This window comes from Mchenga conophoros, linkage group LG6 (genome assembly GCF_057382185.1).
Source record: "Mchenga conophoros isolate Kocher_MC1m ecotype Shallow Benthic linkage group LG6, M_conophoros_male_GT1.1, whole genome shotgun sequence".
Classification (NCBI taxonomy): Eukaryota; Metazoa; Chordata; class Actinopteri; order Cichliformes; family Cichlidae; genus Mchenga; species Mchenga conophoros.
Genome location: NC_140531.1, coordinates 27,454,093 through 27,469,174, shown reverse-complemented (window position 1 = coordinate 27,469,174; position 15,082 = coordinate 27,454,093). Strand labels below are relative to the sequence as shown.

Genomic DNA, 15,082 nt, shown 5'->3' with positions numbered 1-15,082 from the left:
TAAAGGCTGACATGAACACACTGTAGCAGATAACTTCATCTAAAATATGTCACCAAGTTGTTTCCAAGATCAGAAAATCTGAATGGTGGCAAAGTTATGAAAAGCAATAGATTTAAACTCACCCAGTGTGCATGAAAATGTAGCTGAGATACCTCCAGGCCTGGGCTCGTAGCTGAGGATGGTAAGGTAGGGGACTTTTAAGGAAGGATGGACTGGAAACTTGCAGGACCAAGCGGTCCATCTGGCACCCATAGTACATGAACACAGCTACCTGGGAGAGCAGAGAACAAACAATAAGTGACTTGCTGTAGTATTTATGATAAGAATAACAAATACACAAATCCATTCATAGATTATTATAGAAACAATGCAAATAAATTACTTCAGTAATTTCACAGGAGTTGAGCAAAAGCTTCTGATTTAATATTGTTTCAATCAAATTAACCTGGAAAAATCAGTGGTGGCATCAACATCAAATACTATTGTTTTTTTTGCTTTGTTTTGGTTTTTTTAGGGGATTTTGGGGGGCGGAGCCATCCCTTTCTCACAAAGCTTTGGATGTTTTGCATTTTGTGTTTTGTTGTTTTTTTTCTAAAATTTTTAATTTGATGATATGAAACATTAAAGTGTAAAAAACATACAAAAAACAGGAAACCAAGAAGGTGGCAAACACTTTTTCACACCACTGTATGTTTATCCTATTATTAAATGTTTTATATACACCTTATATGGGCAAACTATTATATCACCACCACCACTGACACAAGCCGGATGGATCCATGCTTTTATGTTCTTTATGCCAAATTCTGACCCCACCATCCCAATATCACAGCAGAAAAAGAGACTTCTCAAATAGGTAACATGTTATTCAGTCTTCTGTTGTACAGTTTTGGTGAGTCTCTTTTTCTCAGCTGACATCAGTAAAAAAATATATATATATGTGAAGAAATAATAATTTAAACAAATTTATCCTCTCCCAGTTACATCTCCCATCCATCGTCCATCCTCCCACCCACTACCCCCCTGCGTGTGCAGTGATTTTTCTCCCTTTGTTTGGTAGAAGGGGCAAAAAGGGTTCTTTTGACACTAAAAGTTGCAAACCACTCAGCAAGAAAGATGAAACCTGGACACATTTGGGTGTCCCAACAGAACAATGATTGCAAACACACAAAAACGAAATGGTTTAGGAATAGATAAAGCAGGCTAACATTAAACTTCTGGAATGATCTTCCCAAATCCCAAACAGATTTAAATATAGAAGAGTGTCCAAATACCCGACGAAAATCATGCCAAGAGCTTGTTGATGGCTAGTTCAGGGACATCTTGCTGAGGGACATTTAACCAAATATTAGTGGCTGTGTTTGTATTTATTTGCACCTTTATTTATAATTTTAACCCTGTGTGAATTAGAGAAAATCCATATTAAATTCAAACTTGTGCAGTCAATTAAAGATTACATTATACTAAAGAATATGTCGTACAGTCATTCCACCTGGAAAAAGAACAGCTCAGAAATCAGTAGCTCAAAATTACTACAACGATCATGTCCATGATGAGTGTAAGTAAACGCCTGACCACAACTGTATAACAGGCACACTGACATCATACTAGAGGTGCACAAGAAGGCACCGTTGAAAAGCATCATGGTCAATTCATATTAAAATGTACTATTACTAAAAGATTCATCACATTTTATGTTCCATCAACTTACCTCTGCGATGGTGATAGCCAGGATGAACCAGGGAGGGGGACAGTAGGTATAGCTGTCAAAGTACCACTTGCGGTCGACCTCACGGGGTAGCGTCTCATAGGCAACGTGGCGGACCAACCGCTGGGACAGTCCTAAGCCTGCCTCGTCTCTGAGACTGCAGCCTTTTAGCTGCCTGCTGCCCTGCAGAATCGCCCTCCGGAAACTGTTGGAGCGCTTGTTGCTCATCTATCGAAACAAACATAAAAAGAGGAAGAAGAAATATTAAGAATGGAAGAAAACTGAAGAGGAGATGGAGGTAAGTACAAATAGTTTAATATAACAGTCTAACTATAACCATCATTATTAAAACTCACTATCAGAAAGTTTTTTCAATTGCTGTATCTGTGAGAGCAGGTACGGTCATCACAAGAACACAGCTCAGAAACCCACCCGCTGATCAAATCTTCTGTTTACAAGGGGCAGCCAATCGAAATAAAGTTGCTTCAAAGGCAATGACAAGGGAGATAAAACGGCTTGTTTCATGCAGTCGATGAACTGAGGGACTGCACCAAGGCCCAGGATAAAAAAAGGATTATATTGAACCGTGAATCATTCAAAACTACCCAGGCTGAGAGTCTAAGGACAAAAAAATGAAGCAGGAATGTGTATGATTTGGTGCTGTTGGCTGAACAAAGGCATTTTTCACACTTTTGTGATATCCAATAGGTCAAATGATTGACTGACTAAGAGAATAATCTGCAGTGAACTGATAATGAACACTGCCAGCCACCCTACATTAAACAGTACAGACACGTACAGGCATTAAAAGCTAACACATCTTTTGCTGAACAAACATGTCCATCAGAAACCCGTCCACGGAAAAAAGGTGCAAAATCCACAAGAAATGAGGGTTTCCAGGCTTTATCGCATTTGTAAATGTTTCGCCATTTTCAGCAGCCTTTGTTTGAGCGTAACAGTACATTAAGAAGGTCAGAAAAGTGAGAATAATAATAGGAATGTGTTTTAGCTATCTGCCACTTAATTATCTTTACATTTTCCACAAATAACCAGACGAAAAAATGTTTGCACAAATCTTAAGAGTAACTGAGTAAGGCTTTTTGTTTTGCATAGATGGCAAAAGAAATTCTAGTTTATCCTTTCCAGCTGCCTAAATCACAGCCGTCTCTATGCCGTTTATTGCACTTGCTGTGTGTTTTATAAGATTCTTGTCCCACATCTCCATCCTTCTCTCACTCTGGCTATCGGTCCCAGTCTTTCCCTCCTCCCCCAATCTGTTTCCAGCTCCGCTCTGTTTATGTGACACTCCATAACTCAATTTTACGGCTATGTCTGTGTCTCTAGAACTGCAGGAAGCCCAGATGTGTCAGTTAGCAGATGCTACTTTAAGGCAATAAGGATGAGTGTTATTGTTTTCAGCAAGGGCAGAGATTGGGGAAAAAAACATAAATGTGTTGTGGCAGCGGAGCTGTTGGCAATAGAGGTAGATGTGGACGGTAATACTGGATCTTCAAAAGCTACAACTTTAAATTGGCTTCAAAATTGCGATGTGTAAGAAAGCTTCAATTGATGTTTATTCAAGTACGAGCACTGGCTTATCAGAAGGAACATTTTAGTTTAAAGCCAGCAGGCTTATCTTCTTGTTTACATCTTGAAAGCAAAGACATTTATCACAGCTAAGCTCAGTTTAACAGAAACTGCACGAGAAATAAAGATAAGAAGGAATACACGAAATCAGAAAAACAATAAAATCTCTGAACAGTTGTCTGATAGTTCTTCTGACGCTTTTTAATGAGACTTTTAGAGTCTTAGGACTCATTGTTTGGAGACAAACTTCAAAAAAGCCAATTATTTCAGCCTTTATATCAGTCACAGAGAACTGTGGGAAAATGATTACAGGTTACCATGGCCACTTCGAGACCGCACACCGAAGCAAGCGCTCTCACAGACATCCCCCCCAGGCAGCCATGCCCCATAAAGACAGTCAATTCTTCGTGTGAAGCAACTGTGATTCCTCTCGTCTTTGCGAGGCACAAAAGAAAGAATAATGTTCTGTCTGTTTTCTCGCTGCCAAGAGGAGAAGGGAGAGGGGCAGAAGAGGTGAGAGGCACTGATGAGCGTTCGGCTAGGAAGAGACAATTTCTCTGTTTGATCAGTGGAAAATACAATCAGAGAAAAGAGACGGAAGAAGAGGCAGAGGAAGAAACAAGTACAACAAGAAGGGGACAGAGAAGGACAAATAGGCGGAGGATCAGAAGAAATATGATGAAGGCTGAAAAGAGACTATAGAAGTGTGTTAGTATGCGGTTTATGCCTTAATGCCTCCGTTAGCTCCACCAGGTCAGCCCTGAGTTTCATCTGTTTTGTTGGATTACCCTCAGTTTTTTGGCAGAGCGCACAATGTTGGCATCAACAGAGCGGCTTTTAAAAAAGCACAGGCAAAGACACACACGCACACAAGGTGGTCACACTAAAAAAAAGTTCAACCAGGCTTAACATTTACCGCAACACACAAAACAACGTCATCCGTCCACATTCCTGGTGGACTGCTTTCCAAGCCAAGTGAAACAATTAAAACAACTTCCACTGTCATAACAGAAAATCCTTTCTCATATGCCACTGTGTGTTTTGGCATTGTCGAATCACAAAAACAAAAAGATGTTGGGAGATCTTACATCAGCATAAACAAACGTCCACATAAAAGAAGAAAAAAAACTAACATAAAGCTCAAGCTCTCTCAGGTATACATAACACAAAACAGGACATGCGAGCATGCATCATAAGTTATGAGCATTACCTGAATTTATTCCACTCGGGCAAGAAACTGAGTGGTTAAAAGTGTAGATATTTTGTAAAGTATAAACACATTACGTAGCTATTTTCTGCCCAGGAAAGCTGTAAAAAAAATGCAACACATCAGGGTGATGTATGAGAGAGAGTTAAATACAAGGAGACAAATGTAAAGGAGAATGTAATAAGCATACAAAATAAGAAAGAAATAAAGAGCTGGAACCTGCTGGTTTATTCAATGCAAGAAAGGCAGTTGGAAAGGTAAAGAGTTAGAGAGGATGAAGAAAGCGAGCGAGCAGTGATATGAAAGCTAACTGTGATGGAGCAGTGAGCAGGCAATTACTGACAATCACGCTGATGGAAGAGCTGTGGTGCAAGGGAGAGATGGCGCAACAAATAAAACCCTCACAGTTTGTCTCTGTCTGTCCTTTCCTTTGCCTCCTTTTCTGCTATTCCTCCCTACTCCTCTACTCCGCTCTTTCTTTGCTGCAGTCCTTCTTTCTCTGCCTCAAGCTCCCAGTTTGCAGTTGGTACTTTTGAGCATCGTGCCTGCGTGTTTACATACCACGCATTTCTTCAGATAGTCATAAAATGTTTCACAAGCCTTTTCACAGAGCTGTGGGTTCACATGTGAAGGATCCCACCAACAACATTTTTACTGTTGACCAATCGAAACAGTTCAATGTTAGTGTTAAGGTCATCGAAATTCAACTTACTATAAAAAAAACCTTACTATGTTTTTTACAAAGCTCAGGAAATGTCTAAAGATGGTCAACCTTTGTAATCCACCAGTGCAAAGCAGTGAGTAACTGGAAGATGATGATAAATGCTTTACAAATCTGAAATTTTAGCACCTATTTACTCAAACATGCACACCTTATTACCATAACCATGAGTCACTCCTTTCTCTCTTATGTGTTTAGCTGCTGTTGGTGCTGCCTCTGTGAATGTATAAACTATACTTCACTATATTGTACACAAAGATCCACACGCACGCAGACCTCCATTCCTTTCTGTCCCACTTCCAGTTGCACACCATGACCCACAGGCTCTCACGTGACATGAATGCACCAAATAGAAAATGTCCTTTTGACATTTTTCCAAGCTTCCTACAGGCCTCATTCCTCACCCACTGTATCACACAATAAACAGCTCCGAAGAACAAGAGAGACAGGGAGAGATGGACTCTCTTACAGTCAGAGACAACAATGAATTCCCTACAGTCTGTACAGAGATGTACACCCCCACCGCATCCCTTAGCCACCCAGTAGTTATTGTGTACCACATAAGACCACTTCATAGTATCCTGGGTCAGCAGTTGAGTCTCCCACGAGGTATAGCAGCAAGAAAAAAGAAAAGAAAAGGTTATGAAGAAGCTAGCAAGGCTGAAGAGACTTGAGTGAGACCTTGGACAATCAGCGGCGGGCTGTGGTTTGAAGGTGAAACTGTAAGTGGGGCAAGGTGAGCCTTAGGAGGGGTAATTCTCACCAGACAGGGAGTTATTTCCTATTAGGAGCAATCTTGTGTAGCTGAGGTGATTTTGGAATATGGTGGATGTAAAGCTGAAAAAGTTCCAGATGTGGCAAAAAAAAAACAACTGTTCCACAAGTCACAAATAAATCTCAGTTGCTGCACATTAGGAGACAATTAACAAGTCTTGGCCATACTTCAAACAGTTTTGGCCTCATACAGAGTACTATGAACAATTTTTAATCAGTCTTTTTAATGTCTCTAGTGTTTAGAGTTGTACTCTACTGCTTGCAACGTATGTTTTGCTTTGGCGTATTAGATATTCTTTAGCCTTCGGGTTTGTGGAAGCTTTAATGTCATCACAATTAAGAGAAAAGGTGTGACGTCCACGTGAAGTCATAAGTATTGAGTCTTTGACACTCACCAGACACTTTATTAAGTATAGTCGTTCAGCTGATCAAAAAGCAAATATCCAGTCAATCAATCACATGGCAGTAACTCAAGTAGACATGTCGACGCATATTGGTGCTAGGCACAGTATTTCAGAAACTGCTGATGTAGTGGGATTTTCTCACATAACCATCTTTATGGATAATACAGAGTTACAGAAAGTTAAATCATCTCACCAGGTTGACAAAGTCCTGATAACAGATCTTTCCATCAGCATTGCCATCAGCAAGGGCCAACAGGACTTCCAGTTTGTGGGGGTCGAGCTCAGAGCCATGGGTGGCCAGCAGGTCCCTGAACCGCTCTGTACTGATGAAGCCTGAGTTTTCGGGGTCATACTGCAAACAAAAACATATGGAAATGCAAAAGATTATTATTGATTCATTATTTGATTGATTATGTGATGATTACCTGTTTAAAAGTATTATTTAAATAGAACAGACAGAAAAATACTAGACATACGAAACATGGTGTCTTTATGGGCACAACACTTGCAGTATATCAAACAAATAAAATAAAATAAACGTTTTAAAAAGTCTAGAGTAGTCAGTTTCACCTCGTGCACAGTTTTCTGCAAAGCCAAATATCAATACCCTAAAAACCATCAGCAGCGGTTTAGTCATGGTTTGAAGATCTTGCATAAAAGAGCTCTAATTGCTCTAAAAGGCCCAACTGTGGAGATGCAGTAACTTATAACAGCTTTGAATTTCACTTTGAAATGACACCCTGCACCGCATTTAGCCACAGGCTGCTTTTTGCTCATGAGAGGAAGCATTCAGACATATCTGAAAAATAACATACCCAAGATTTTCTGACAAATCCAAATATGTCAAAAGACCTTCAGAGCAGTGATTACTAAAGCACTTAAATGGTAAAAGAGCTTTGCTTTTTTCCTCCACTCTTTTCTTTCCTTTGTGCCGTGTGGCTTCAAATCTTAAGTGCCAATTTATAGTGAAGTTGCCACTCAGCCTATGCATATATACATGCACGCACACAGACATTTAGGGGGCCAGAGGAAGGACCTCTTACAGAGGCTTTCTGATTGCAGAGAAGTGAGCAGTGTTTCTGGAATAATTCTGAGTGAAATGTGAAAAATCGAGCTGCTCATGACGCCCTAAAACAAGAAAAACAGAAAAAAGGTACAGCCATATGCGACAATATCTGTCTGGCCTCAAATTACACTAGAAAGGACTTGAATGTGTTATTTGGATGTTGGGTTGATTGTGGATTCAGACAGAAGACAGCTGCTGCCACTCTGCTTGCCTCTGTGCATGTGAGTGTGTATGCACATGTAACTCTGTCTTTCTCTATCTGTATATTTGCAAATGTGCACATCCATGCATAAAGATGTGGCATTCAGACAATATTAGCCGCCTGCCAGACTTCAACACCCCTGAACCAGATATAGTTACAGCACGCATGCATGCGCGTGTGTATGCAAACGTGTGGTTGCCATATGACAGCGCTAGCAGAAGCTGAGCACAGCCAGTCTGGCAGCAGGTGGTCTATGGTTGACCAAGGGACAACAGACAGAAGAGGTTCTAGCTCTCTCTAACATTGTGTGTCTTTATTTTTACATGTTATCTAACAGCGATGATGCAGTTTTCATTTAACGCAAGCCCATTTGTACATTTTCAAGCCAGTGTTATCTCTGAAATTTGCATCTAGCCTGAAACTTGTTTATATGCAGTTCGTCTGGCAGCAGACAATTAAATGCAGCTCGTTCCAGCAGGCAGTCATGTGTAGCAAGCATGCCGGTGCTACAAAGTATAGTAAGTAAAGTGTATGCTATGGACTGACTCATCAGACAATGACAGATGTTTTTAACATATGCAGTCCTTTGAAAAAACTAAGTTTACCTTCACTTGCAAAGGAATAAAGAGGTTAAGAAGCAGCAAGTGCTGATGACCAAATACACTTAATAATAACACTTAGATAATCAGCAAGTGTGAGTTTATTAGTCTGGAGCACTCAAGCGTATGTTAACACAATGCCACAATCTTCACAGGTTAGAGGTCCTAGCAAAGTGACCTCTAAGTCAGATGTTCAGAGAACATGCAAAAAATCCAAATGCTACATCTCAACTTTACAGGCCTCAGTTAGCATGCTAAATCACGGCAAAAAAAAAAAAAAAAATCATGATAGAAGAATTAGAAAAAAAAGACTAAACAGCACCTGGAGAAATCACTAGACCTCTGACACAATGTCCTGTGGACAGATGAAACTTTGACGCACAACAGAATCTTTCTGCCAAAACCAAACACAGCATAGCACCACCCATCCACCACTGTCCAGCACAGTGGTGGATGGGTGATGATTTCAGCTTGTAGTCACTGTGACCATGAATTCCTCTGTATATCAAAGCATTCAGAATCAAATGTGAAATTGCAATGAGCTGAAGCACACCAGCAAACTACAACAGAGGGACGGGAAAAGAAAATGTAACTGGACTTGGTCCAGATCTCAGCCCGATCAAAATGCTGTGGCAAGACCTGCGGAGAGCTGTGCATAAACAAATGGCTGAAAACTTCAATGAACTTAAGGAACAATGTAAAGACGAGTGGGACAATTTTAATCTATCACAACGTGAGGAAGTAATAAAGTCATATAAAAAATGATGACCTGTGAAAATGTTTTTTCCACTTGACAGTAAACAGAAGAAATGACTGACAGCAGATAGTAAGTGAGACCTTTAGAGTATAGAAAGCATGATGAGAGGCTCACACGATTAATGCATGGAGTTCTCAAATGTTGAAAAGCAGTACAGTTGCAACAAAGCTGTACATTTGCAGAAGAGGAAGTAGCATGGAAAAGTGTCTAGATGTCTGTATTTTTTAAATAAGCCATAGGTTTTCCCACTTCACTATATAATCGCTGACAATCTGATCCCCTGAGAATCAGCTGTTTTCGTTTTGTTTTTATACAACAACTGATTCATTGAAACCATGCAAAATGAGTATTTTCTGATGCACAGACCCTCGAAGTACATCAGGTGGTGCATTTGAATTTGTCTTCATTTTCCCAGCCTTTTTGAGCCCTCTTACGTAAAGGAGATAGCTACATGAATTTTCAGGTGTGAAAAATGCATTTAAACTCTGATTTTTTTTAAATGGCACAAATGTTCATAGTAGGAAAGTACAATTTTGCATAGCTTCATTAAATATGTTCTGAGGGGATCAGATGGAAACCTTATTTTAGATTTGACTGATTTTACTTGGAATGGTACGGAAGAGGATTAGGGCCACTGGAAAAAAAAAGTGGGCACATCTTTTTTTTCCAGTGGCCCTAATCCTCTTCCGTAGAACGGCCTTACTACTATTCAATATTATATTCAATATCACATGAGTAATATTACATTTGATGATGTGACTACTTACTTTCACATACATATCTGTAAGCAATGTTTGGAAAATGTGACAGCAATCTGAGAAAAACCATAGTTTAATGCTAACAGATGTAGCACTGAGAAAAGACAAAATAGGACCACAAGAATAACCTCACCAGAAGGGAGCCAAGTGCTCTTCGTGCCTAATGACCTCAAGCATACAGTGCTGTGAATAAGCATTTGCCCCCTTCCTGTTTTATTATTTTGTTGTGTATTCGTCACACTTACATATTTCAGATGATCAAAAAATTTTAATATTAGACAAAAACAACCTGAGTCGATACAAAATGCAATTATTTAATAATTAAGGGAAAAACAACTATCCAGACCTAGCAGGCCCTGTGTGAAAAAGTAATCGCCCCCTAGACCTAATAACTACTTGTGCCACTCTTGGCAGCAAGAACTGCAATTAAGCATTTTCAGTGACTGGCAGTGTGTCTTTCACATCGCTGTGGAAGAATTTTGGCCCACTCTTCTTCGCAGAATTGTTTTAATTTAGCCACACTGAAGGGTTTTCAAGCATGAACAGCCCATCCATTTTTGCATTTTTCAATATTAGACAAACAGTCACCCCTGAATATGCTCAAACTTGCACTTCTGAGTGCAACATGCTCTCTTTACTTTATGCACCACCAAAAAATCTCACTTAATGCGTAAAATGTAAACTCTCCTCTACAGAAGTAAGAACAAACCTTCTTTTGCAGATCAGTGAGCTCCCGTTGAAGACATTTTGTCATGATGAAGTAACGTCAGCCAAAGCCAGTCTCACCACTCTGAGCCAGGCAATATGTTCAGTGTGTGTGTGTGTGTGTGTGTGTGTGTGTGTGTGTGTGTGTGTGTGTGTGTGTGTGTGTGTGTGTCTGAGAGAGAGAGACCCTGTCATATTGTTTGTCCCAGACTGTGCAGGGTTATTTCAAACCAGGACTAAAGGATTACAGTCCAATCCAAGACCCCCGCCACATACACCGCCCCAATATTATCCCACACCCACCCTACTTACGAAACCCCCCCCCCCCCCGGCCCCCATCAACCTCCTATCACCCCCCTCCATCTATCCCCTTCACACAACACCCTCTTTACCCTACATCCATGCACCTCTCCTTCACTTATCCCCTTTACTTTCTCACTGTAAAGTAAAATACAAGAAATCCCTCAGAAGAAAAATAAATAGTTCAATAAATGTGCCTGTTATCTCTTCCCATGTCACTCACAGATGCAGACAGCCATGCATTATTTTCCTCACACACACAAACATCTTCCTCGCTCCACCCTGCAACACCACAGGCTTCATAGCTGAGTGAGCACCCTCTGAAGTCAATGGGCAGACTGCTGGGGTGGAGTTGCAGAGGGACACACACTCAACAATGGACCACTGATGGCAATTTCATGCAAGGTTTAGCCAGTTCCTTCACTCCAATTAGTGATCGTTTCTTTCGATGCAGGTCCACGCAGAGAAGGACATTATATCGCACAAAAAACATTTTTGACCAAGACTCTTGGCACAAGCTAAAACTGGCACATTTAAGCAAGTTTAGTTTGTTTGTGTATCATTTAATCAATTTAATTAATTAAGTTATGAATTAAATGATTAACATTTAATTGCACTTTGCAAAGGAAATGAGTGTGAGCTGCACATAAAGATGTACTAATGCTGTTTTTAAAATTATGCACCGACGTTATTATCATCTGTCTAGCAGTTATGAAATAACTTTGAGTTTTGTTGGATGCATTTTGGCTTGTGTTGTAATAATATTTCCCAGATCTAGAATTTGAATTAGCTTCTATCCCAACACATTTCATTTTCATAATTATGTTATTGTCTCTGCTTCATAAGGCCTGTTTTGCAAGCAGCAAAGGGAGTGTGATGCAAATCTCTCAGATTAAAATAAGCACACACACACATACTCTCAAATCCTGGTACAGACATAATACCATAAAACATTCACAACCAATATTAAGGGCTTCTCAGCAGCCTGTCAGGGGGAAGAGGAGGAAAACAACAGAGGGAGGGGAGTGTGAGGGGTGTTAATGCTGAGGCCGAGGGGTGCATTTTGGACACAATGCAGGGCTTTTTGTCTTCATCCTCATTTTCACAAAGCTGAATATTAAGGAAGCAGAGGGGAGGCAGCGTGTGAGGGTCAGGGACTTTTTTTTAAGGATTTAAGTTTGCATTGAGAGCCTGGAGAAACAAAGCAGGCTGTGTAAAATATACTCAAAACAACTCGAGGATGATAAAATCGAACCCTCATTTATTTTAAGTGGCTGAAAAGAATGAAAACACTGAGATCCTCTGCTGTACTCTGGGCCTGGATTCCAAAATATTGATCACAATTTGTGTTGCTGTGTTAAAATATAAGACCGAAAGCCTTGATCTGTCTGACCTTTTAGTTTTTCAGTGACCATTGACCATGACCCCACACTGTTTTGAATCGCTGTCTCTGAGTCGTGAGCTACTAATTAGATGGTGTCTGGAACAAGAAGCACAAGCTAAGAAGAAAATTGGACAGATGACGACGTCCAAACGATCATCTTGCTCTACCACAGCTGGTGGCCACGCTCAAATCCTGCTACACCTGTGATGGGAATTTTCAGCTGCTCACTAATTTCCCAAAGAAATTCCACAGCAGATGGACATGCACGTTTGATTTGGCACAGACTGTTAGATAGGATGCCCTACCTGATGCAGCACATCCATCTATCTTGGCCTGGGACTGGCACTAGGAGTACACTAGTTTTTGACCTCATGAAGCTGATCTCAAACCAGATATCTTTTACATGTAAGGCTAATGTTTAAACGACCACATCACAGAGCCACTCAACGCCTGCTACACCAACAGTTGTGGTCAGAAGTTTACATACACTCATCCTGGGCATAAATGTCACGGTAATTTTGGGCTTTTAATGATTGCTTTTCTTGGTTAGAAAAACATCTTTAAATCACTTTAAATACAAGAACTGGGTGCACATGTTTGAATCTATTCTGGACTTTCTCGAATCCACTCAGGGTCAAATGCATACAAACAAGCTCAAATATATACATATATCGACTTCCTTAAATCTTCCACAGTGCCTTTTAACTTGTCAAGGTCAAGGCTTACTAGTGATCATGTCTGGCTACAACTGGCAGTTCTTCTTTGACAGCAGCACTCACTGGATTAACCAATATCCACAACTATTGGAGAATCCAAGGAACTCAGTGAAAAATACTAGATCTACACAGACTGGGAAGATCTTTTGGAGCTATCTCTAAACAATTTAAGATTTCAACATCACCACTTCAAACAATTGTATGTAAGTTCAAGTTATTCTGATGTATCACCGGTTTGCCAAGGTCTGTAGAAGACCCAAAGTGTTACCCTCAGATGAGAGGAAATTGGTTAGAATATTCAGGAACAACCAAGGAGCCAACAATTGCACAAGCCTGCCATGAACTAGAAACTCCTGGAACACCACCGTCACTCTCCACAGTGAAGACAGTTTGAAATCGCCATGGACTGAGAGGGTGCAAAACCCACACCTCCAAGTTCGAGTGAAATTTGTAGCTGCCCACATGGACAAGCCAAATGCCTTTTGGAGAAAAGTTTTATGGTCCGACGAGACAAAGACTGAGCTATTTGACCACCAATGCGAGAAGCTTGTTGATTGTTACCAAAATTGACTGATTTCGGTGCAGATTGATAGTAGAGATTAAACCAAATATTAGTGGGGGATATATGCATATATTTGGGTCTGTATGTATCCCAATTTAAACCCAAAATACATTAAAACTTATTTTTAGTTCAAAGAATGCCTTAAAAGCCCAAAACTACCATGACATTCATGCCCATAATGAGTGTATGCGTATGTCTTACCACAACTGTACATCAGTAAACAGTTAATAAGCTGTCAAGCCGTTAAGAACTGATGTGTTGAATGCTGAAATGGGATAATTGCACACAGTGGGAAAACTTTTTATTCTGTGTCTGACAAAACCTTTTTAATTGTTTAGGAAGAAAATGAGATCTGTTGTTCCACTGCTGACAGTAAACTTATGTATGATTTATGCAACATCAGCGGAAAACAGACTGCCAAAATTTTTGATAACCTCATCTACATTTTAGACAGGATGTACCCTGGAGGCTCTGCAGGAAGAAGTTCATACTATAGCATGTAATCACAAAATGTAGGCTGTGAGTCATTCTGACAGTCACTCTTTTCTCACTGCCTACATCAGAAATGTGGTGAAACAAACTAACAGGACAGGAAATTGAAGCTGCATCACCACAGAGCTAATTTCACACTGGAAAATAATTCATTCAGTCATACGGGTTGGTGCAGTAACAAGCGTGACATGTGTGACCTGTCTCACTGGGATGGAATGACACGCACGAGCCATTTTTCCCATTGATAATGTCACTCTATCCCATGTAAAGAATTGTTAAGTACCTGGATTACCTGAAAGCTGCAAAGGTTTGCACATGGACAAGGACGTGAGGAAATAAACAAACATGACTGCTGCCCGTGGAGTCAGTAAAGATTCCCAGTGTCACACATTTTAAGAATAACATCCTCCTGGTGGTGTAGGTACGACTATGGCTAAGTAGCAAAGCACCGCGCTGTGGCAGCACATCCAGGTTGAGAATGCAATTACATGTGTTTGAGTGTGTGCAACCACACACTGCAGGTGGTTTTAAGGAGGGATTGCTAAAAATAGACACTATCTTTAGGATGCAGTAGACTTACTTTTGGTAGTGTTATTTGATATTAAGAAGAATTAGAGAGCAGAATGCATGTAAATACAGTCAACATACAACTTTGGCTCTGCAGATGTATGCTCAGCTCAATTATTTTTTACCTAAATATTGTTATTTGGGGTATTAAGGAAAAATATATATTACATCTACATACAGTGTATCATTTATTACTTCCTTCCAGTTAAATACATGGTGTGGCATAATCCATCAGCAAGCAGCCTGTTCAGCAATATAATTACCTACAGTCATACCACACAGTCAGACAGTGTTCAGTTGTTGCTATTTTAAGGATTGTGCAGTACAAAAAAAAGCAGCTTCTGCCCGCTCGAGTTGCTGACCCACAGACAAAACAAGATTTTTGGTTATCCAGCCACTGGCATCTTGTATTTTCTACAGTAAATCAAACATCTCGTTACAACTCACAGCAATGAGGCTATTCTACCGTGTCCTGTTAAATTCTTTCAGAGAACAAGTTGCTTTGCTGTAAAACCCTTGGAGATGTTGAGGTTCTCCCAGATATATATATATATATATATATATATATATATA

General features: G+C 40.1%; 1 protein-coding gene across 3 annotated transcripts in view; it reads right to left on the bottom strand.

Annotated features, from left to right (window-relative positions):
* The window catches only part of rhbdl3 (rhomboid, veinlet-like 3 (Drosophila)), an 89,947-nt gene that overhangs the window by 41,090 nt on the left and 33,775 nt on the right, over positions 1 to 15,082 (bottom strand). For all 3 annotated transcript variants that reach the window (XM_085277200.1, XM_085277201.1, XM_085277202.1), the window contains 3 exons: positions 6,595 to 6,753; positions 1,712 to 1,936; positions 123 to 271 (listed from right to left, as the gene is read on the bottom strand). In XM_085277200.1, coding sequence (XP_085133326.1) covers positions 123 to 271; positions 1,712 to 1,936; positions 6,595 to 6,753 — 533 coding nt within the window. The remainder of the gene's footprint in view (positions 1 to 122; positions 272 to 1,711; positions 1,937 to 6,594; positions 6,754 to 15,082) is intronic.